Source organism: Saccostrea echinata, unplaced genomic scaffold, assembly GCF_033153115.1.
Source record: "Saccostrea echinata isolate AGI-Se365-2 ecotype Australia unplaced genomic scaffold, CSIRO_AGI_Sech_v1 ptg000002l, whole genome shotgun sequence".
Taxonomy (NCBI): Eukaryota; Metazoa; Mollusca; class Bivalvia; order Ostreida; family Ostreidae; genus Saccostrea; species Saccostrea echinata.
The window spans coordinates 27,869,737-27,895,577 of NW_026889751.1; the positions used below are offsets into that span (position 1 = coordinate 27,869,737).

General features: G+C 33.1%; 4 protein-coding genes and 1 pseudogene across 4 annotated transcripts; 4 read left to right on the forward strand and 1 right to left on the reverse strand.

Moving 5' to 3' along the window:
- Positions 1 to 4,963: 4,963 nt before the first annotated feature.
- On the forward strand, positions 4,964 to 6,923 carry LOC133202241 (ATP-dependent DNA helicase RecQ-like). The gene is made up of 3 exons (XM_061338024.1): positions 4,964 to 5,224; positions 5,696 to 5,852; positions 5,968 to 6,923. The coding sequence occupies exons 1-3, from the start codon at positions 5,002 to 5,004 to the stop codon at positions 6,053 to 6,055; spliced, it is 468 nt and encodes a 155-aa protein (XP_061194008.1). The 5' UTR covers positions 4,964 to 5,001; the 3' UTR covers positions 6,056 to 6,923.
- LOC133178212 (putative ATP-dependent DNA helicase Q1) lies at positions 6,342 to 6,893 on the forward strand. The gene has a single exon (XM_061312960.1). The coding sequence runs from the start codon at positions 6,342 to 6,344 to the stop codon at positions 6,891 to 6,893; it is 552 nt and encodes a 183-aa protein (XP_061168944.1).
- A 545-nt stretch (positions 6,924 to 7,468) lies between the features above and the next one.
- On the reverse strand, positions 7,469 to 10,313 carry LOC133178213 (uncharacterized; annotated as a pseudogene).
- A 3,600-nt stretch (positions 10,314 to 13,913) lies between these two features.
- LOC133178214 (uncharacterized) lies at positions 13,914 to 16,279 on the forward strand. Its single transcript, XM_061312961.1, has 5 exons — positions 13,914 to 14,021; positions 14,309 to 14,551; positions 14,769 to 15,565; positions 15,948 to 16,065; positions 16,220 to 16,279. The coding sequence occupies exons 1-5, from the start codon at positions 13,914 to 13,916 to the stop codon at positions 16,277 to 16,279; spliced, it is 1,326 nt and encodes a 441-aa protein (XP_061168945.1).
- A 7,449-nt stretch (positions 16,280 to 23,728) lies between these two features.
- On the forward strand, positions 23,729 to 25,655 carry LOC133202242 (probable E3 ubiquitin-protein ligase MID2). The gene has a single exon (XM_061338040.1). It carries the CDS (start codon positions 23,740 to 23,742, stop codon positions 25,417 to 25,419), a length of 1,680 nt encoding a protein of 559 aa, XP_061194024.1. The 5' UTR covers positions 23,729 to 23,739; the 3' UTR covers positions 25,420 to 25,655.
- Positions 25,656 to 25,841: the final 186 nt, after the last annotated feature.

Genomic DNA, 25,841 nt, shown 5'->3' on the forward strand with positions numbered 1-25,841 from the left:
CAAAACAAAAGATTTATGTTAAATATGAAAAAAGCGAAGTTTTGACTACTCAACTGCAATGTAAAGCAAGAAAAGAACTGCAAAATGTAAGTGCCGGAATACCAAAGGTTGTATCTTTTGTGTAGTTATTATCGTCAATGTCAACAATCTCAAGATCACGCGACTTAAATTCTTAGCATGAAACTTGAAAACAACATTGAATTGGAGCAAAAAAGAGAGGAATAAGTTCTGATCATCTTTATTAAAGATTGTATCAAAATCCTCGGTCATCCGACATTTATATCTATGGAATTGACACCATGGTAAATTCTTCAACTTTTCTGCGCATGCGTACAATAAAAAGGAAGAAGTGAAAATATATTTTTGTGTTGGGGCAAACAAAAATGATCTTTTCTTTTATTTTTCTCCATAAAAGTAGAATTTTTAGGTTCTGAAACCTGTTATTTTCTGAAACCTAATATCTTCAAGAATTGAACAAAATTTGCATGTGTCATGCAAAAATTCTACTTTTGTCAATTTTCCCCTTTCTCCGTCACGGTGTCTCTTTAACTTTCTTGTTCTATTGATAGAAAATTAACGCATTTATCAATTAATTCCAGATACACAACTATTAACTACAAATCAATTAAACTCAATCTATTAATAATACAGCATTAACATTACATGGCACGCGTTTGTCACAATCTATTTATACATTATATCAATGAAAGTAAACCGGCGAAAACCAGGGAATCGCTACCTGCCTACCGGGATGACCTCCCTACGAACCTGGCGCGATAGCGCCCCCACAGGGAAAATAACTGTGGTGGGAACAGACCTCTTGGTTTAACCAAGTTGGTTATAATTATTCCTAATTAAACTGTCTTCAAATACAACATACAGCTTAATGTATTAAATTCACTTATTTTTAGTGGAATGCTCATTTTCTGAAAGGGGAAACTTCGTGAGAATACCTATAATGTATATCATATACGGTACCAATTTTGATGCACCAGATGCGCATTTCGACAAATTATGTCTCTTCAGTGATGCTCAAGCCGAAACGTTGGAAATCCAAAATATTAAAATAAAAGAAAAAGACTTGGAAGAGCTGATAAAAGGTGCCGAAGACTGGAGCCAAATATATTGAAGGATCAGAGATATGCATGAGGGAGATAATCCTTAATTTTGAAATAAATTTCTAAATTTTACCACAGCAATTAAAAATATATCCCGTATTTTCAAGCTAGTACCGAAGTACTAGGTAACTGGGCTGTAGAGACCCTCGGGGACTAACAGTCCACCAGCAGAGGCCTCGACCCAGGGGTCATAATGTATATCATATACGGTACCAATTTTGATGCACCAGATGCGTTGGAAATTCAAAATATTACTACTAAGGTACCAGATTGAAAATACGGGATAAATTTTTTTTTTTATTTTAATATTCGATAAAGAATTTCATCTACCGAAAAAGACTCTCTGAGATATTAGCAATCTCTATATGTACAAACATCAAGGTTCAAATACAAACTACAATGACGATGTTTTGCTGTAACTGATTTAATTACGGAGTTTGTCAGTATTCCCCCAAAGTTACATGTGTTATATGATGCACTTTGCGGGAGGGGGGCACACACACAAACCAAAAAACGCTGGTTCTGTTTTGATATTTGAAACCACCTTTATATGTAGTGTACGAGGGTTGTTCGGAAAGTTCGTGGACTAGCACCATAAAATTAAAACCGCTTAAGATACATCAATGAATTTTTTAACGTTTAATTAGCATCATCTTTCTTATTTATATAATAAATTATACACCATTAGTTTTATTTTTTAATAAATTGTTGATGTTTTTGAAAGCAATGGTATGTCCAGGCGGCGCAACCTCGAAGATTACGTTTTTTCTACCTAAATCATGTAAATGTAACTTAGAAAAATCTCTCTTTTTTTTTTATATGAACATTCGTCTTTCAAAAATCCCGTTAATTCACTCATGTGGTATGACACAATTATACCGTAAAATTTGCAATTTTTACCCCATTCTGTAAGTTCTATGAAATTTTATCGTAAAATTTATATTAAATGTCCAAAGAATTATGGCGTTGTAATGACGTCAGAAAGGGTGGGTGGGTTTCTTTTTCCAATACTCTATAAAGTTTCACCCTCTGGAAAAACTTGCATAGACCTAGGAAATATTTAAATGGGCTACTGAAAAATAAAATGCATTCAGAGTACTTGTTTTTAAACGCCGAAAAAGATTAGAGAAACGAGAGATGTAAAAGTGAATGTCGATTTGTAGTAAGGGTGTTCAAAGTTTGTCACGCCGAAAAGTGATGTTGATCATGTGTGATAGATGTTGAACTCCGACAAGCAAATATGCTGTTATAATCAAGTGAGAATCTTTCAGATCTATTTACAATATTATATGCATTGAAATCAGCTGTTTATGACATTGTAAAATCATATAAACAAGACGGGTTTAAATCTTTACTTAACTCCAAGGAAACTCATCAAGATAAGTGTATGAGGTAGAGAATGCGGACATTGAAAAACAATGACGTCATGAAACTAAATGGCGACAGCGCCGGTTGATCATATCATGTCTTTTTTATTTTATGATAATTTGGTAAATATTCAAGGTGTCAAGCTAAAATTTTCAACATTTCTTTAACTTTTGTTGTTTTATGTTCATCAAAAATTTTGTAACCATAGACTTCATAGTATTAATTTTATCGCATCAGTCCACGAACTTTTCGAACAACCCTCGTACTTGAAACTTTTCCTGACTTCTGGTGTAGAGCGTATATAGAATTTTGCAATGACACTGAACACTTTTACTTACAGTTGTAAAGTGTCAGTATGTTTTCATTAAAACCTTCCACACTTGACACTCAAAACTTTAGTGAAAGGTACGGTCGTTATCGGCCAGCGTAATTTATGTCACAAATATGTATACAATAATAACCTTCATTCCTAGTACATGAACCAAAAGCATTCTTAAAAAAATCATAAAAATCCTTTTATGATTGTTTATATATATATATATATATATATATATATATATATATATATATATATATATATATATATATATATATATATATATATATATATATATATATATATATATATATATATATACAGTCATGTAGTTTACAAACTAAGATCAATACCTAGCTGAATGCAATGAAGTGTTTTGAATGAATTTTAAATGCTTCAGAGAATCTTAACATATTAAAAAGTTAAAGGACAGAAAGCAAATCTTCAATCAGAAAAAAAAGATTTTTTGAGGTATTTGACTCGAATGGAGGATAGAATGGGAGGAATGCTCACTGAATGACAAAGAAACAGAAATAATGGAAATGTTACAGTATAAGGATAAGAAAAGAATTCATGCATGCTATACTGTTATGTGTGACATTGAAGGGGAGTAAAGGAAGGATATCTAGCTTATTAAAATCACTTCCCATAATACATAGACTAGGAAGTATAAATAACATATAGAAATCACAGGCAAGTGGGCCATTTGTTTCTTTTACAAAGAAACAGATTGTATTTTGACTACAAAATGGACTCCATGATAGTCAGTTAATAATAATTAATGGGTTAATTCATTTAATGATTCATTTATTAGATTTTGCCAGTTTTCCGCGAATTTTATGTCAAACACGATTTTTTTAAATTAACATTTTGAGAATAATATTTGATTTTAGTTTACAGTAAAATTCTGTAAACGTGAAAACATTCACTATGTGGATATGCTGGGAAAAATAAAGTATACACTGACATAACGTCAGAGATACTCAAGCGGTAGAAAGCAAACTAAGAAGTGTCATTGATGTCCAAAACTCACATAAGATGTAGGCTTTTATGTTTCAACAACTTCTGTTGAATGAGTTACATGTACTAAAAAAATACAGAAAGTGGCTTTATCACGCAGTTTTCACTTGCATAAATTTAAGAAATTTTTGGAAAGATTATTTTACCTTTAAACTTCATATAGAACATAGAATATCATGATCAATTTATACTTAAATACTACTTTTAATACTAATTCAATATTCAATTTAATTTCGGGAATATGAGCATAGTGGCGGTAGTTTCTATTGAACCTATCCGTTTCAAGCCAGACGAATGTTGAAAAATTTGCATATAAACGTATTTCTTATTTCCTACACGACATTTGCAAAATGTGGCAAATGCTGCAAAATTTGCCATACTGCACCAGTAACAGCAATCCAAAATGGCTTGCAACATGCGTATCATCTATCTTTCTTCGAAGTTACGTCAAGTCCAAGCCCTTACAGGTTATCGAAAACAGCCCGAGAAATTAATAACAGAACTATATCAGGGAGAGAATTGAACATTTTGTGCTACATATATCAAAGTTAAGTGCTAAATTATATCCAAAATTGTTGTTAAACTAAATTGGAGAAGACAGATCACCCGAAAAAAGTACGAAAGGTTAACCCGTATCACCTTTCAGAAGTAAGCAATGAACTCGCCCATTGACTAATCTGGCGTGAGATTCTTACGCAAACGAAACGCGCGAAATAACCCAGTAAATCAATGACCTAGCATCGTTTTAAATAATTCAAGCCTCTCTAGGACGTGAGTAAAACATGATACCTGCCTTGTAAGAATAAAAGTTTTCATTAGTTAATGTTCTCATCCTTCTTGAAGAGCAATGTAAGAAATTAGTTGTGTGATAAAATTTCAATTTGCCATATTATTGAGCAAATAGTCAATCTTTATATATTTCAGTCAATCTGATCAAAATCAGATCCTCGATGCTCCTTTTTTAACGATATGTCGCTTACGAGGATCTGAAGAAGCCCAATAGAGGGTCATCTCCTGGTGACCTTTGAGATTTTAATATTCATGATAAATCTGACCAATCAGATTGCTTGTATTTTATCGACATTCGGAAATGTAAAAAAAATGGTGGACATAGAAGTAAAAGTTGCGTTAGAAAAAGTATTGCCATTCTTTCACATCAATGAGTTAAAAAAGGAACAAATGCAGATATTAGAGGCAATCCTCAAGAAAAAGGATTGCATAGCTGTACTTCCGACCGGCTACGGAAAGTCTCTTCCGTTCCAAATTGCCATTTCTGTAAAGAGATTTTTACATCGCGATGATGCAGACGAAAAAATCATTGTGTGTTGTCCCCTCGTCGCATTGATGAAGGACCAAGTGACAAGACTTAACTGTCTTCCGGGCATTAAAGCAAAATTCAGAGGTAAGTTATATAATTTTAAATCAAATATTGTACGGTTGTACAGCATACAAAATTACAAATTGCTTAGGAGCGCTGAATTAACTATATATTAACTGTTTAATACGTTGGAATGTTTCTTGAGTGATCTAGAAAAGGGATGTCCGGACCCCCTCCCCCTCCCTTTTAAATTTCAAAGTTGCTACACATCGTATTAAAGCTATTGAAAATAGCCACTCACCAACCCGTACCAAACAAAAATTATTTCAAACTATCCCCTACCCTTGTAAAATTTCGTAATCTGTGCATGAATTTGATTTCAAGATAAACATCAATTTTTAGTTTCATAAATTTGTAATTCACATAGATAGGATTCAATTAATTAATTTGGAAGTTAGTTGTATTGGCTTTACATGTTTAGAAACTTCAAGTACTGCATGACCATCATATCATAACTAATTGAATGATGTGTAGACCTACAATTTTTAAATATAGGTGATGAAGAGGAAGAGGGTTTCATTTCCAGTGGAGAGTTTGATTATTTGTTTGCTTCTCCTGAAAGTTTAGTTGGTGATAAATTCTTCAGAACAGTTCTTCAGAATTTCAAAGTGTCAAATATTGTCATTGATGAATTCCATACAATCTCAGCTTGGTAAGATAATACAATGTACATGTAATTTAGAAATAGAAAAAAAGCTTGTTGCTTGATTTTCCCCTTTCCATGACCATGCATCAAAATCTTGTTTATTGTTACGTATATCTTACAGGGGAGATGATGACAATGGAAAAGAAGCCTTCCGAAGATGGTTCCATCATGTTGGAGAGCTTCGATCTTGTTTCCATGTGCATCAATAGTGGCATTGAGTGCTACATGTACAAAGATGATTTCTAAAAAAGTAATGAAAATTTTGAATATAGCCGAGGATGCAGTTCAAATATTTTCTTCACCAGATAACCAAAATATTAAGCTTGTTGTTGTAAAAATCCCTAATACTCTTGAGATTGCTATGTCATGGCTTATAGATGCTCTTAGTGAAAACAAATTACCAAGAACACTACTTTACTGCAATTCTATTAAAACTGCTTCAAGTTTGTATAGTAATACATAATAACTGAAATTCAAGACTGTAAATGTGTGGAAATGTACCATTCAGAAACTCCTTCAGAAAAGAAAGAAATCATTCTTAAAGCTATTCAGAATCCTGATAGTGATGTACGTCTAGTTATTGCAACAAGTTCCCTTGGAATAGGTGTTGATTGTGCAAAATTTTACAATGTTATTTTGTATGGACCACCAAAAACTATTGTCGAGTTAATTCAGGAAATTGGAAGAGTGGGTAGAGATGGACAAAAATCAACTGCATTATTGTTATACAATTCATTTAATCTGTGCAAAGTTGAAAGTGATGTGAAAAATATAATCAAGAGTGATAAATGTAGACGTTTTGCATTACTTCAGCCATTTCTAAATCAACAAGAACTCGATGATCTGGGTAAAAATACAGGATCATCTCTGTGTTGTGACATATGTGCCAAAGTCAATCCAGATCAGTCATCATTATCTAATATTGAGAAACTACTGACTATAAACTTTAATGATGATGAAAATGTTAACCTTGCTAGTGACAGTTCAGATGACACAGTTTCATATGATTATGTTGAAGATGAATTTTTTGACCATTCTTTTCCGTAATTATACTGAATAATAAATGTTTTAATTTTGTTTTATTCTTTGTGACCCTTTCATTAGTTACAACCAGCACGTAACATTATCACTGACCAATTAGGCCAAGATAAATAAATAGTGTGTTCCATATTTTTATTTTTCCTAATTTTATTGAATGTCCTTCAATAAACATTTTAAATTATTTTATGAAAAATGGCAATATTATTTTGATGTCCATGAAGAAACACACCATTCATTTATCTTTTCCTTATCAGCTTATTTTAACAGTTGACCACTTAAACATGTTAAAAGAATTCCTGTGATTATTCTTTCATTAAAAATTCTTTGTCACTAGGTGAACTTTAGGAAATTTGTTGTTTGTCCTCTCCCAACACTGCATATTAGTAAACTTTAGGTCTGTTGGTAGAGAAATTATTTTTACTCTTCAAAGTTGTACAAAAAATATAGATATCTGGGTTTTTTTTTAAATAAAACTTGCATGCTCACATTGTAAAGAAAATAATCCGAGTCAGTCTGTTGGGGGAGGGCAAACAAACAATTTTTTGGTGACCTTACTTGAAATGCATGTAACGAAAAAAGCATGTGTTTCAAATATGTTTATTTCGCAGTCTGTGATAAGCAACTACTGGTTTATGTCTTACAATTAAAGTAGACAGTCCGTTAAAACATTCATCATAAATTTTGGGGTCATTTTTTATGCCTTCACATTTCAACTTTCGACCATCAACAACGGAGAATGCCTTTATTTCTGCAAGTTCTTTAAAAACCCTTTGAATATCTTCCAAATAAGAAGGTACAGTATGAAAACCCTTCCTACCAGATATATCACTAATCACATCAAGATGTTTGGTTGAGTTAATAATATGGGGGAATTCCTTGGAGTGTGCTAAAATACTCTCCTTGGTTTGGAAGCCAGAGCAGGCAAATTTGCTGTCTCTATTCAAAAGTTCAACATATTCGTCTAAGGCCAAGTTGTTGTTTTTTCCTCCCTGTAGATTAATATATCTGTTTGCTGTCAGGCGTTGTTTTAGTTCCTCGCTAAGCAACCCCTCCGTCATTGCAACCAAATGGATAGAACCTATAGCATACTTCGTTTTGTTAGTATAGTTATAAATAGGAAGCTCATATTTAGCTGATTTAATGCTCCTTACACCATCTGCCATGTCAACAGCATCATCCAAATTCTTGTGTAACAGTGAAAGTTTAAAAAGTAGCAACATGTATCCATTTAGTTCATCTTTACTTTTCTTTTTTCTTTCTTTGACACAGTAACACCATGCATTTTTTCTTCGTGTGCTTTCAGACTGCCAACATACGCATAAGTTTTTTCACAATGATGACATTTCACTCTACCTTCATTGAAATTTGACACCCAATAATTGTCCGGATGATTTTTGTCGGTCACACAATCTCTTAACATGGACATAATATCAGGAGAACCCTCAAAAAAGTATTTTTCAATGATCCTTTCACATATGTCATTTATCCATGAGATTTTGTCTGCATCTGTATACTGGTAAAATTGTTGACGCAGCGGAATGGAATCTGATAAATTCTCAAGATCCATTTCTTTCAGAAATAAATAACAGCAAATGGCATCTAAGATGGTGTAATATGAACGGTAGGCATTTTTCACATCCCCTTTAACACTTCTGTGGTTCAATAAATTTCTGAAGTAATAAACTGTTCCTCTGTCTCCTGCAGATCCGGTATTGTATGTAAGTTTTGCTATTGCCTAAAATAAAATTGAATTTTCTGAAGTTATATTTTTTAATCTAACTAATTTAAGAATTCAACATATGATTAGGAAATGTTTATCTAATCTTAAATTTTAAGATTGATGAAAGGTTTCATGAAGTGTAGCAAACCATTATCTAAATAAAATTATACATAGATAAGGTACTTACTTCTAAAAAATTCATTAATCTGTGGAAATCCTCGATTTTGGATATGAAACCTTCTAATCTATCATCAGACGTGTTACCATTAAGCATGGCTTCCTGTGCACACTGAATGCGCTCATCAGTAAGCCGGTCACCTGTTTTAACAAACATAATTAACACATTACTTTTACAGTATCTCATACAAATTTCAATCAGCACACCACAAGTGGAGCATTCCTTGCAACAGAATAGGTTTTCAAATATGTTGTGTATCAAATTAAACACATTTGTTATTCATGTTAACTTGTACATAAAATTTGATATGTACCCAAATGATACTCAGTAGTATTGATTTTCTCAAGAAATAATTCTTTCTGAAATGAATATAGTTTGATTTATTAATACAATGCCTCAGAAGTATGTCTAATGATTCTAAGTGCTAAGATTTTATTTCAAACATACAAACACACAAACAAACCAACTTGCATACAGTTAGCAATGTACTATCCCTTTCCATTAAGTTGTGTGAGGGTATAATAATTGACCACTTATACTTACCACCAAAAAAAACAGGCTCACAAATCTCTCCATCTCTGTGAGGAACATACTTCTGATAAGTTTATAACCATAATATCAGCATACCCACAAATCACATCAACACCATATTCCTATCATGAACAAGAATACTTTGTGAAAAATTAAATCACTTGCATTGTTTTAATTTGACAATAAATTTAAATCCACTATAAATTCATACCTAGTATTTAATCTTTGCATTTTAACCTGGAATACTTACTTGTACTGTTTTAATTCCTGCTTGATCACTATACTTGTGTGGCAGATGTTTGGGATATATTTTGTTCAAAAGTTTTGAAAGGTGGGGAATGTTCCTGATCACAGATGTTGCAGTAATAAAAACCAATTCTTCCCTCAACTTTTCTTGTTCTTCAAGTGATGGCACGAATTTTTCAAAAGAGATGTCTGCATATTCTAGGTCTCTTTCTGGAGTTACCACAGGTATTTGCACTCTATCTACAGCAATCAATACATTAAACAAATGTATGGATTGTGTCTGGTTCTGGGAGGTCCTTCAAAATGGAACAAGATGTGTATGGTCACTATGATTTGTAAACTTACATTATTATAAATAACAAACCAAACTAATTGAAATTATATCTACTATTTGCTTCCTGATTTTTGATTTTTAAGATATTTAAAAATAGGGAGCACATAGATATAATTTTAACTAGACTGAAATTTCTACTAAAGTGATGCATGTACCTATACTGTTTATCAACACAAACTTTGTATAATAATGTTCTATATTTTTTCCAGTTTTGATTTGAACAAAACCCAATACATATCCAATAAATAAGACACAAAATTTACCTGTAGGATGGCAGTATTTGTCACCAATTAACTGGTATTTTGTTGTATTTTCTTGGCCCTCCTCCCAAGACTTCTTCAGTGCTATGACCTCTGCATCTAAGTTTGATATCCAGGTTTCTAACTTGCTGTGCATGGATTTACTTGTCACAGTCATTCCGCACTTGGTTAATCTGTCAATATCCTAAAAAAGCCTTGAGTTATTACAAATATGTAAACACAATTTATTAAAATTAATAACATTATCTAAGCAACACATATTAATCACTTCATTTCAAGCATTGTAAATCTCTTTATCTGCATTGTCTTTAAAAACATACACAACATAAACAGACAAAGATAGGGTATGTTCATTGAACACTTCCTTTGAATGAAAAAATTTACCCTCTGTGTACATCCTCCATGAGCCAAAATGAAACCGAGCTGGTAATGCACCGATGACATCTCTTGATTACGTCCGTGAAATGCTGAAGCTACTGTAAGCATTAAGTTTATGAATTTCTTCTCACCAATGGCAACTGGAACATCACTAACTGCTGACTGAATAACTCTCAGGGTGTTTGGTGCTTTGATGTGAAGCTCCCTGTAAAACTTATCCCAAGAAAATTCTAATATACTGTTGTCGTCTTTTTGCTGGAGAATGCTTCCTGAATTTCTTTTACAGAGTTCTTTTGATTCACAACTAATGATGTGTGACACTGCTGTAACAACCTCCTTCCTGTAAGCTGTGGATACTACAGCAATTATAGCATTTTTGGCATTTCCTGAGGACCTACCATTAAAAATAGCTCTACATATTTTCTGTTCTGTTTCATTTCTTACAAGCTCTGTTCTTCTTCCACTTGGGTATGCAATGGTTATCTGTAGAATGAAAAAAGAATTTACTTACAATGGATATCATATATAATCTAAACATACATATTCATTTATCAATAAATATTGAAAAAGTAAAATCAATAACATTTATAAAAACAAAATAAATTAACAAGTGATTATCACTTATTCATGGTTATACAGGAATAGCAATATTAAAATATTTCTGGAATACATTCAACTTTTTCTTGCTTCTTGACTTTCATCATTCAAAATGTAAATGTAACTAACATAATTTTTTGTATTATTTTTAATCTTGACATGGAATTTGATGATAAAAATACCTTAGTTTCATCTATGCTGGATGGTGTTTATATCTGAAATAACAACTGCAACAATCTAACTCTGGAAGAAAAAAATAAGCAATATAAAAAAACAACAAACAAAACTGAAGACTTGTTAGTATTCATTAATTAAAAAAAACAAACGAAACAAAACAAAAACAAATCATGCTGCAAATAATGGTACTGTATTACAGTTATAATGATATCTGGATTGAGTTACAGGTTTTTAATAGCTCACCTGAGCTGAAAGCTCAAGTGAGCTTTTCTGATCATCCACTGTCTGTCGTCCGTCACCCTGTTCGTCCGTAAACTTTTCACATTTTCAACTTCTTCTCAAGAACCACTGGGCAAATTTTAACCAAAGTAGGTACAAAGCATCCTTGAGTAAAGACCTAGGGAATTTAAATTCTTAAAATGAAGGGCCAAGTCCCCTCCAAGGGGAAATAATTAAGAAAAGACAAAGATAGGGTGGGGTCATTAAAAATCTTTTTCTCAAGAACCACTGGGCCAGAAAAGCTGAAACTTATACGGAATCTTCCTGAGGTAGAGTAGATTCTAAATTTTTCAAATCATGGCCCCCGGGATAGGGTGGGGCCACATTATGGAATCAAAGTTTTAAATTGAAATATATAGGAAAAATCTTTTTCTCAAGAACCACTGGCTCAGAAAAGATGAAACATAGGTGAAAGATCCCTGAGGTAGTGTAAATTGTAAATTTATTCATACTTTGGTCCCCGGCGGTAGGGTGGGGCCACAACAGGGAATCAAAGTTCAATATAGATTTTATATGAAAATTTTTTTTATTAGATCATCTCAAGGACAGCAAAGCCATGATTAGTCAAATTAATATGGAAACAACTTTAGGTAGTATAGATTCAGGTTTGTTCAAATCATGACCCCCCTCCCCTCCTAGGAACAAGGTGAGGCTACAATAGCCAATCAAATTTTAAATAGAAGTCTTTAAAACTTCACTTCTCAGGAAAAATGAAACCATGATGAATCATTTTTTAAATGTGGAAGCACTCTTACATACTGTTTGTTTGTTTTGTTTTGTTTATTGTTTAACGTCCCTCGAGAATTTTTCACTCATATGGGGACGCCACCACTTGCCGGTGGAGAGCTGCAAATTTTGACCTATACTCCGCACTCAGGGCCATTGAGCAGTGAGGGATCTTTTTGGTGCCAACATCTAATGCGACACGGGAACTCGTAAGCGACATATCGTTAAAAAAGGAGCATCGAGGATCTGATTTTAATCAGATTGATATTTCAGTATAACCGCGTTTACAGTATATGTAAGTTAGAATGGTGAATTTCGTACTTAAGAAACAGCATAAAATCTGTCCTAAAATTTGCCATACTTAGTATATAGTTTGTGAAGTAACATATTTATGATTATCATTTGTCAAAACTTACAATGGTTTTATGTTACAATAGATTTTGACACGATTCTAAGAAACTTCGCCGTAACTTTTTTTTATACCTGATCTCATGGATTGCCAAGTATTTCTAATCCACTTCCCTTTCATTTGGGAGACTGATTATGATTCACTATGTACATTAATACTTTCAGCCCTGTTCAATAAATTCTTGCATCATATATAAATTTGAATGAAGGCGTACAAGGCGAGGACAATCCGCTCTGAGAAAAGGCATTTCTTAATTCTAAATGTTCATGAAAAGTTATATTTTTCAAAAATTGTATTGTCAGTATCATCTTATGCACATTTAATTCCTTTTTATCGAATAACTTATTGATAAATTATTTCTTTTTTTAGTTAGGTTTTTAAGATATGTAAAAAGAAAAGAGCTTCATACGTGGTTCGAACTCGCTCCAAAACTCAGGATTAGACTAAATAATAAACGCGTTTTCCACTACGCTACGAAGTCTTCTTGTCATCGACGTTTGTCAGTATGCTTTAAATAAACGAATTTGTTGAAGCATTTAATTTTTATTCTAGAAATGTTTTATTTTCGTATAGAAAGGGTTCAGACTCCATGTTTTTTAAAACATAAATTTGATTTTACGTTAATTTTTCCATTAATTTAAATTTTTATGTAGAAAAGAGACTTGACCCATTTATATTCAAAAATATTTTTATGTCTACAATAAACCCATTTTGCACTAAATATGCTTAACTGTCAACTTTAAAAAAAATACCAATCAATAAATCAGTCACTCAATTAAGTCAATAAAATATGTTGCAGATGAGACAACTGACAACATTATTCTTGAAAAATATAAATTCTCCATGATTATTGAAATTTGAGAAATATATTGTCTCAGGGCGGGGGATTTCCCTAGCCTTGTACGCCCTCTTTCTATGGAATGTAACATTTCAAATTCAAGTAAGCCTTCTTCCAAAATTAAAAAAAAGTTATCAGGAACATTAAAGATGACTAAAAATACATCACTGGAAAAATTGGGAGATTTGTTTAATTTACAACTTGAATTTTATAATTATGTTATATTTCTAGAATCTTTTTACGTCCAGTAATTTCGTTTCCATGACTTCGGAGCTACAAATACGTGAAATTGATTTAATTGATTACTTTTACCGGGGTGCCTAAGATATTTTTCAATGCTAGGCAAAGTAATCATGGATCCTCGCTCAAAAGCCCAGGATGTGATGCGATGTGACCTGTGTGAGACCGCTGTGGTACAGATGCACTGTGATACGTGCCTTGTCAATCTGTGTAAGGCCTGTGTAGGACAACACGCAATACTAGTAGCTGTTGAACCCCCCAAACATGAAATTGTTAGATTTTCTCTAAGAAATTCTACCCCTCTCCACCCTACATGTTCATCCCATGTCAGAGAACGATGTGAAATGTTTGCAATCAATGTGACATTCCTGTGTGTGCCACCTGCCTTGCTTCAGATCAACATCTAGGTCATAAACTTTTGAAAATTTTACAAGCCCTAGAAAAGAAAAAAGAAAGAATCATCAAAGAACAAACTGAATTAAATGAGACAATTTACCCCACTTACCAGGACATTGCCTCTGATGTACAAAACAGGATGAGTCAGTTAGAAAAGGAATATGGAGATCTCTCAACAGCCATAACAAAACATGGAGAGGACTGGCACAGAGAAATTGACAAACTTGTCAAGAAACTTAAAGCTGAAGCTGATGAGATGAAAAGGAAACAATTAAAAATTCTACAGAAACATTTAGATGAGATACACAAAAAAATTGCAGACATCAAATGTAAAATCAATTCAATTGAATCTCTGGTAAATTCTAATGATATTACAAAACTGATTAATGCAAAATCTAATGAAGAGAGACGTAAACATCTTCCTCCAAAAATTGTACCGTCTTTACCAAAATTCACATCAGGTAAAATCCAAGGAGAAGAACTTAGCAAATTGTTTGGAACTTTATCACTAAGTTCTTTTACTTCTGAAAAGCATGGTTATAGCATAAAGATAACAAATAATTTTCCAAAAGCTGGATTCTCAAGTTAAAAAACTGCTTGATGAACCAGAGATCGTCACCACGATAGAAACTGGATATAGGCAGCATTATACTGTGGCCTGTCTGAGTAATGAAAAAATCTGGACAGGTGGAGACAGCACCATAAACCTCTACAGCATCAATCAAGGATCATTGCTCAAGTCAATCACAACCAGGTCAGAGTACACACCAGAGGACATAGCAGTGGCAAAAAGTGGAGATTTAATTTATGTTGATAATAGTGATAGAACATTGAACATTTTTAAGAGTGAAAAGATTGAGGTGATCAGACTACAGAGTTGGATACCTTGCGGTGTATGTGGCACTTCCTCTTTTGACCTCCTGGTTATCATGTACAGTGCTGATTACCAACAATCAAAAGTTGTCCGTTACTTTGGCTCAACAGAGAAACAAACCATTCAGTTTGATGATAAAGGTAAAGCTCTCTTATCTCCTTGGCCTTATTACGCACGTATAACTGAGAACAGGAATCTGGATATCTGTGTGGCTGATAAAGAAGCTATGGCTATAGTAGTGGTTAATCAGGCCGGAAAACTGAAATTCAGATACACTGGACACACTCCTGCTCCTAAGAACCAACCATTTAGTCCACGAGGAATCACCACAGACAGTCAGAGTTACATACTTACAGCTGATTATAGTAATGACTGTGTCCACATCATAGACAAGGATGGACAGTTTCTCCGTTACATAGACTGTGGACTGAGTGATCCCTGGGGACTGTGTATTGATACAAATGACAATTTGTTTGTTGCTCAATGGAGGAGCAGGTAAGAGAAGAAAATCAAATATCAACGGTAAATTGAAAATGTAAAAAAAAATCTATGAAATAGCAACCGAAAATTTTTTCTAAATATTGAAATTAACAGCTTATTGATATTTATGTCAGATAAAATTATTTTAGAGCCGCAATTGTGCATAAGCTCGTGTACATTCTATGTGATATCTTTGTTCTCAAAAGGATAACTGTCATTGGATAAATTGTTCATATCCCACACTTTCTATTCCAATGTCTGGTGATAGAGAAACAAAGAAATACCATTGCATTTGTGAACACGGAAGATGAAGGTAGAATTTAGAATAAATAAATTAATTAAATCTATCAAATAAAAATAAATGCTAAAGGATAATAAAGGCATTCCTTTATTTCAGCAGAGCTAGAGCAGTAGTGGTGCTCAATCAAGCCGGTAAACTGCCGGTAGACGCGTCGGCCAGTATAAAATGGCGTCACTCTTTTGAGTATATTAGGGACACAGACTCAAAGCGTTCAGTAGGTGTCCCTCGGATAATCATCCGGGATATTAAAAAATTGACCTATATACAATCTTTGGAGTCCAAGTTTTGGTATAAAAACTACAGTTCATACACAAAATTGAAGGAATGCAAAGTTTCTCTTATAGATATATTTGTTGAATCTTTTTCAGATCCAATGGCATCTATTTCCAAATGTTCTGCTAAAAACAGTAAAACATGTGATGTTTTGATCACAGACTGTTCTTTTACTAGCAATCTGACAGGACAAAGCTTCTATACCAAACTTGGGAAAATTTGAACTGCAAATCTGCAAATGTTGTAACCTTTGTGTGCTTACTTATGTCGGTGAAACCAAGGGTTCACTTTATAAAAGAATATCAGGTCACAGATTTCAAATTAACAAAGGGGTCCAGCAGCTTTTCTACAAGCATTCTAATTTACCTGATCATTCTATTTTATCAATGAAAGTTAGAATTCTAGAAAAGATTTATCATCATACTAATAATCCATCACTGAGTACACCATTCCGTAGACAACCAGAAGAATACTGGATAAGGAAACTTGGCACAGCCTTTCCATATCGAAGCAATGAAAAATGTCGATAGCATTGGGAATCTTTCAAGTCCACAGTGTTGCAATATGAATGTGATGGAACTTTTTAACAATACTCAGAGACGTTAGCGTAGTTATGGACATCGGTCATATAATAAAACTAGTATATATTCTTTTGATTCCTTAATATGTAATTACATTTGTGTACTACCTTATGTAAACAGTTAGGTCTCCATCTAATTTCGCACCAAACTTTACTCTGTCCCTTTGAAAGTTCTATATGGTTTATTTGAAAAGGTCAAGAAAAGTCCATATTTGGATCCTTCGACAACACAATACAGGCTTGGAACTGTGATTATGGATATTGCAAATCATAGGCTTTTTAAACCGACACAATTAATGGAAGATGATACTGTTCAAACAACCCGTTTGTTCCTTACACTTCAATTTGCAATCAAAGGAATAGACGCACAAATACAATTTATCTTTGAGTCAAATGGTGACTGACGTTTTTTCATACTAATTGTTAGGCCATTATTTACACACTGAATTGTTGACGGATTTTTCCGTTATTTCGATTCCCTATCATGACAAGGAGCACACGGCGGGTGTGACCGGTCGGCAGGGGATGCTCACTCCTCCATGGCACCTGATCCCACCTCTGATGTTTTGGAGGTCCGTGTTTGCTCTGCTCCTATTTTGTTTTGTTTAATGGACTTTTGAGCTTGAATACTGTTCGTTATCTCCATATATTTCACGCAGTTAATATTGGTAATATTCTTAATCACAAAAGGGTTCAGTCTTGTATTCCACCATATTTCAAATTGAAGTCCATACCTTGTATTTCTTAAAAATATACATCGACTATTGCTTCCAAACTTTTAATTACAAAAAACTCCACAGTGCCTAGATATCGAACATCTGATACATAATCCTCCTACGTGTTAATGTTCTTCTTCACCCAAAAACTATAGTCCTGCTGGACACGTCTTTACTGGTGATGTAAACATAGTTACTAATGAGAACCTTAAATCTCTTATTTTAAAAGGGTCAAAATTTAGGGAAATCCGTTCTTTTAACTAGCGTGATAATTTTATATATATTAGGAATTCTGTGGAAGATTACGCCTGGTGATGGGCCAAACACGAAAAAGAAGACCTTGACACTTTGTCAGAATAGATTAAGAGCATTGGGTGGATGTTGAAATCTCGCATTAAACTATTGAGGGCCTGTATGAAAACTATTTGTTCTTCTGTCTTTCATAATTCAGAAGTGATAAAGGAATTAGATTACACAATCAGTATGGTCCCAGTTGATACCTGGTCCCAGCTGACAAAGCTGGTAACCAAAGTATTTGTTTGAAAGGCTCAATATTTGAATTGTATTTTAGAGGAACTAGGATTTAATTCTGCAGGTGGAAATCAACTTACACCCATACCTCCCTTTCTAAGTAGGAAAATCTTCAAAATCATATGTCCGTTTTTAGATATTTTTAATATTCCCAACAATCAAAATGATTTTAAATTACCGTACCTTTACTGGATTCCTAAACTTCATAAAAATCCTTACAAAGATACATAGCGGGTTCTAGTAAATGTTCAACCAAGCCTCTTTATTTACTCCTCACTAAAATATTTACGTAATGAAGGAGAAACTTCAGGAGTACTGTACAACAGTATATTCGAGAAGTGGTCTAAATCAGATGTGGATACTTAAAAACTCTAAGGGACTTTTTGAAAATTTGAAATCACAAATTTTTACTGAAATCAATAACATCAAAACGTACAACTTTTCAACACTTTATACAACCATCTCGCACGATAAATTGAAGTCCAGGCTTTTTGACATCATAGACAGCATCTTTTTCAATAAAAATAGAACTCGTAAATATACTTATCTTGTCATTGGTCATTTTCAAAATTATTTTGTTAAAAAGCATTCTGATTGTACATACGAGCACTCTGAAGTTGATATAAAAAAGATGCTTGAGTTTCTGATTGACAATATATATGTAGTTTTTGGACATCAGGTCTTCCAACAGTCTGTTGGAATTCCCTTGGGTACGAATTGCGCCCCGTTATTAGCAGACCTATTTTTGTATTCATATGAAGCAGAATTTATTCAAAAACTTCTACATGAAAAGAAAAAACACTTGCTGTGGCCTTCAACTGGACATTTCCATATATCGACGACATATTATCAATTAACAATAGTTACTTCCATTCATATGTCGACTCGCTCGATATATCCCAGTGAGCTTGAAATAAAAGATACCACAGAGTCAGATACATTTGTTTCATATTTAGATATTTTATTAGAAAAAGTCGTTAATGGTAACCTAACAACAAAGCTTTATGATAAATATGATGACTTCAACTTTTCAATTGTCAACTTCCCTTACTTATGTAGCAATATACCCTTATCATCTGCATATGGGATATATATCTCTCAGTTGATTCGATATGCACAATTGAACAATATGAACAATTTTTAAAACGAGACAAGCTATTGACAAACAAGTTGATGAAACAAGGATATCAACAGTCCCGTTTGAAGTCATCATTTCGCAAGTTTTATGGTTGATTCAATGACCTTTTAAACACATACAACCTATCATTAAGTCAAAATGCTGACTGACGTTTTTCATACTAATTGTTAGGCCATTATTTACACACTGACCTGTCTACGGATTTTTCCGGATTTTTTCCCTTCCGATCATGACAAGGAGCACACGTTGGGTGTGACTGGTCGGCAGGGGATGCTCACTCCTCCATGGTACCTGATCCCAACTCTAGCTTTTGAGGTCCGTGTTTGCTCTGCTCCAAATTTGTATCGTTTCATTGCACTTTCTTAACATTAAAACCATTCTCCAACTATACATTGAATTATTTTGTCTCAAAATTTGATTCCTATGTTAGGTGTATTGTAAAAGGGACCTACTAACGTTAGCAAATAGGTAACTGATTGTAATGTCAAATGTTACTTTTTATTCATTTTACTAAATTTTCGCCGTTAAGGTAAAAGGTATGTTTTAAAGATACCAGAAAAGACTGAGTGATCTTTAAGCTTCAGAACGACTTTGAAATGTGAATTGCTACTACCCTATGAAGAAATGTTTTTTTGGAATCCAAATATTTATTGATAACATTTTTGTCTTGAGATGTAATCAGGAGCGAGATAACAATAATTAATGAAGACCTTGTTGAAGAAATCTCGAAACACTTGCTTTTATTTTGTCATGGGAATCAGGGGCAAATGAATGATTTTTTTTCGGTGGTGGTTTTATAAATAATAATTAAAGAGTTTTGCTTGATACCATTCACAAATGGAAAAGAAATCAGGTGAGGGAAAGACGGTTAACTAAATTATGGGAACATTTATTTCCTAGAAAGAAGGTAACAGTCCTTTTTTATGAGAAAAAGGGTCCGTTTAAATATGTAGAAATATTCGACTGACACACAAACGTGCAGATCTTTGATAATTTGCATTGATTATCATTGCGCCTAAGAATCGTGTATGTAGTTTATTCTGGCAAATAATGACAATACTCAACATTTTAGATGATATCTCTATGCATTAAATGGGTGTGGTCTCGAAAGAAATAAGAATTTCTTATTTGTGTAATGCATCTATTCATTATAAATATAAAATACAGCTGTTTGCATTTTTGAAAAAAAATATTAAAATTTCAATACGATTTGTGCTTTGCATTAACCTTTTGTAAGATTGTAATTTGAAAAGCTAGTGTTCTGCATTTCAGCTTTTGTGAAGTATTTCCTTTAAGTTTTGATATCTATGTTTAATACTTCGTTTATATTAATAATGATATCGTTCTGTTCTTTAAAACTATTTTATGTACAATATAAAACTTTGCATTTGAAGACATTAAGTATTATTTACATTTGAAACTTTATAATTTTATATAAATATTTTTACCTTGTTTTCAGAATTTAAGAGGTATGTATTGGTCAATCACACTATAAGACATCTAAAATATTTTGCTGTAGAACAACAGAAGTAAATGTGACTTTCATATATTCAATGAACTTTCTCTAACGACACACTTGAAGCAATACCATACTAATTTGACTAATGAGTACTTAATAAATTCTAAAATAAAACATACAAACAACAACAACTTGGCGTTTACTGTAGAACAATTTGTTTTTAAATAATTTTCAGATATTGAATAACAATGTCCTTATGATATACTTGTATTATCAATCAATATTCAGAATTGAGATTGACTATCTTTTTCAAGCTTGAAAAAATGATCTTAGGCTTTCTAAAAAGTTGCAATAGAAATTCCACCTCATATAATTCTTCTTTTAATAAAAAAAATTTAAAGCAAATAAAGTTGATTTTATAATGCACAATACCCGGTATATTGATTTGTATATTCAGGTATCATTTCTAATAAAACATAAAGAAACGCAGTTCAATTGCAATTGATCGAATAGAATAAAATATTAAAATGAAACTTTTAAAGCACCAACTATATATAGTCATGCAATTTTTTTTTCAACAATAATTTGTTTCATGTGTTAAAAAAACTTCAAAATAAACTCAACTAACCCAAAATGAAACAAATACTGTTATCTAGGAACTACGAAGCCATTCTGTCCAAAGGTATGAAGAATATAAATAAAACATGTAAACCGCTATCCGGGTTTTTGGATTACTAGATTTACCAACTGCTGTACATAGATTGACAAGAGGCCATTAGAGACAGGTAATAATCTTGGGGTGATTCATTTGGTTTTTTCCCATATAATTGTATATTAAATACACATGAACAAGATTTGTTCGTGTAATATTTTTAAAATATAACGTCTTCATTTGAGCATGCAGTATATATGGCAGTCTCAGATTATAAACGAGGACAAAGCTATAAATAGAAAAGTTTTAAAAAGAAGAATTTATAACAAATGTAAACAACACATTTAATGTCCCTTTCACAGATCTCTCTTAAGGAAGCTCTAAACACTAACGAAAAATGTTTTTGGACATTGATAAAATTACATCATACGTGTTCATAAAGAGCTTATCTGTTTTATTTTCAACAAAGGGTAACTGGCATATTTCAATAAAAGTTTTATTATACATTGACGGTGATGTATTGTGAACAGATATCACTGTTGTTCACTTACCTTGGGAAAGTATGTGTAAATAATATCTTTATTACGTTATTTGGTCTCTAATCTTTAAATCCGTTTCAAATTGTGTCATTTACTGTTCTGATCTGTGCATCAAAGGGTAGATCAGGTATTCAGGTTAATTAGTGAGCAGTGTTTCGAGCTTCCTTTAGTAAAAAAAATTAATTGGAGTTTATACTGTTGTTGTTTCATGAAACTGTACGTCATATGGTTATCCATGAACAGAAAGCTCAGCTTAATGGATCATCGATAGATTTATTGTAAATTTAAGACATCGAATTCATATGTTCTTACTTGATGGTGTCTTTATATTCTATCTTGAATTTGATTAACATGTGGAATAGTATTTGGAGGAAAGTGATTTTTTTTAAAGACAGTAAAGGTCATTTTGAGTAGTGAGGAGGGGATTTGGGGTTATCTACGCTGATATTTTCATAAGAAAACATGTTTTTCACATTTAATGTTACTGGGTTTTCTATAACCTCTTTTAAAGTCAGCGTTTCTAATATTCTATGGTCTTTACAATGATCATGTTTACAAAACATTTTTCTGGGTCGTATTTTGACTAACATTTTTCATACTAATTTTTAGGCCATTGTTGTTTTTTCTGTCCATGGATTATTTTTTCAATCTAATTAATACATGGGACTCATGGTATATCCGCTCGACAAAGAATGCCAACTCCTACAAGGCACCTGATCCCACCTATGGCATTTCAATTAGTCCGTGTTTTATGCCCTGGCCTGTTCACAAATTTGACTTTTGTGTGGTTTTGTTTGAGATCAACTAATGTTCATTTCACCTTTTTCATTGACCCTCAATGTTTTTGTTGAACCACCATGTGTGCAAGTGTATGTAATTCTTCGGTGCTACAAAGATCAATACAAATTAAAAAAAAGATCTGTGTTTTTTTACATGCCAGATGAATCTTTATATATATGTACATTCATTGGTCGATCCTAGGGTGATGTTTCATTACATTTAAATTGTTATTCAGCAAAAATAAAATAAATAAATAAAAAATAATAATTTCGTATTTAGAGGCTAGACATTCCTAGAATGGAATGCGAAGATATCGAAAAGTAAAGCATGCTCTTAAGGTCAAGATTTAGTAAATGAGTTTAGCCTTTCTTCTTGGTGCTTGATTCATTATGACGTCATAATTGATTGCAAATTAATTTTTCCCGTACTTTACGGCTTCAATGGAATTATGTAGAAAATAAAACACTTTCATGGAATTCAATTTGAAATCATGTCATATGTAACCCCGATACCCTTATTCCGTTTAATATCATTTTAAAGTAGAGATCAAGAAGATATGAAAAACCGTTTTCTGAGAGACTGTAGGCAATTCTGATACATTTCCTTTGTCTGAGATGGAGAGAACTCCCATTTTTATACCCGACTTTCTTCATTTTTCATTGAAAATGGGCAGTTTATAATATGTTTTTCCGATGAGTTTACCCCAAAATTATGTCCGGATACACCTTATTTTACCAAGCTATATTCGTAAAGAGTCATTAAAAGATTATGTATCTCAAATTTGAGAAATCTGTGGGCACCTTTCATTCACTAGATCTTGACCTTAAGTCCAATTAAACTATACAAATTGTGAGCAGAGCAAACAAGGACCTCTGACAACAGAGGTGGGATCAGATGCTATGGAGGAGTGAACATCTCCTGTTGACCGGTCTTACCCGCTGTATGCTCTTTATTCTGATCGGGTCAACGGAAAAATCCGTAGACAATTCGATGTGAAAATGATGGTCCATCAATTTGTATGATAAACGTCAATCAACATTCGACTTAACGATAGATAGTATTTGCAAACACTATTTTAATTCCAATAATTTTCTTCTTTATAAATTGTCGATACAGATATATCCTAGCCATTTGATTTGATTTCTCTGACTAAGGTGCAGTACAATAACTTAGCATTAACATTTTCTTGTTTAATACTATATTTCAGGCATAATTTTACCATGGATCCCACTAGCACTAGTGCCCACATGCGATGTGACCTGTGTAATACCGCTGTGGTGCAAATGGGCTGTGATACATGCCTTGTCAACCTGTGTAAGGCCTGTGTGGGAGAACACATGACATCTGATGAATCCAAAGAACACAAAATTGTGAGATTCACTCTAAGAAAATCTTCTCCTCTCTATCCCTTTTGTGCATCTCATATCAAAAAAAGATGTGAAATGTACTGCAATCAATGTGATATTCCCGTCTGTGCTGCCTGTCTCAGATCAGATCAACATCTTGGTCATGAATTAATAAAAATCTTAAAAGTTCTCGACGAAAAAAAGAAAAAGATAATCAAAGAACAAACTGAATTAAAAAACACAATTTACCCAAACTACCAGGACATTGCCTCTGATGTACAAAACAGAATGAGACAGTTAAAAAAGGAACACGAAGATCTTTCAACAGCCATAACAAAACATGGAGAGGACTGGCACAGAGAAATTGACAAACTTGTCAAGAAACTTAAAGATGAAGTTGATGAGATGAAAAATATACAGTTTCAAACTCTACAGAATCATATGGATGAAATAAAAAAGAAAATTTCTGACATCAAGGATGAAATCAATTCCATTGAAAGATTAGTAAATTACATTGACATCACAAAGCTGATTAATGTCACAACTAATATAGAGGGATATAAAAACTCTCCACAAATAATTGAGCCGTCTTTACCAAAATTTGCACTGGGAAAAATCGAAGGAGACGAATTTAACAAAATGTTCGGAGGTTTATCATCCAGTTTATTAGAAGAAGATAAACTTGATTACAGTATGAAGAGTAAAGAGAAATCACCGGAAGCTTCTCTTCCATTCAAACAATTTATTGATGAACCCGAGATTATCACCACTTTAAACACGAATTATCACTTGCTTTACAATGTGGCCTGCCTGAATGATGACGAAATCTGGACAACTGGACAAGACAGTACCATAAAACTCTTCAGCATCAGTCAGGGATCACTACTCAAGTCAATTGCAACTAAGTCAGAGTACAGACCGTATGACATAGCAGTGACAAAAAATGGAGATTTAGTTTATGTTGATACCATGGATGGAACTGTAAACATTGTGAAGAATAAGAAGATACAAAAGATGGTGAGAAAAAAGAGCTGGATACCCAATGGTGCCTGTAGTACCACCTCTGGTGAATTTTTATTTATCATGTACAATAATGATAACGAACGAACACAAGTTTTCCGGTACCATGGTTCCATGGAGAAACAAAGCATTGAGTTAGATGAGGAAGGTAAACCTCTCTACTCATCTGGTCCTGCAGGGAGATGTATAACTGAGAACAGAAACCTGGATATTTGTGTGTCAGATAATAAAGCTAGAGCAGTAGTGGTGGTCAATCAGGCCGGAAAACTGAGATTCAGGTACACTGGACATACTCCTGCTCCAAAGAATGAACCATTCAGTCCTCAAGGAATCGCCACGGACAGTCAGGGTCACATTCTTACTGCTGACTATATCAATGACTGTGTCCACATCATAGACCAGGATGGACAGTTCCTCCATTACATACACTGTGGAATTTCTGGACCTTTGGGATTGTGTATAGATACAGATGACAGTTTGTTTGTTGCTGAATATAGAAGCAAACAAGTAAAGAAAATCAAATTTCTGATGTGAAACTATAAATAAAAAAATTACAGCACATATAGAATATGAAAATATGTACATTGGTCGAATGATCATGATTTATGAGGAAGATACGAACATAAAAAAAGTCATATTTTCCCTAGGGTTTCGCTGATGGGGAATAGGATTTTCTTTTGCTGAATAAATTTTCATATCTCCAAAAAATCCATGCCATAAATTATTTATTCTAACCTATTTATCCTAACGTTTAAAATCAAACACAAGTTTAAAGATAGGTACCGCTTTAAAATTTACTTTGAGTTAAAAAGAAAATGTCGGAACACTATTTTGCAAGATTTGTTCTTTTAAGTGTATTTAAAATCCCCGTCGACCGGTCACAACCGCCGTGTGTTCCATGTCATGATCGGGAAATAACGGAAAAATCCGTCAACAAATCAGTGTGTAAATAATGG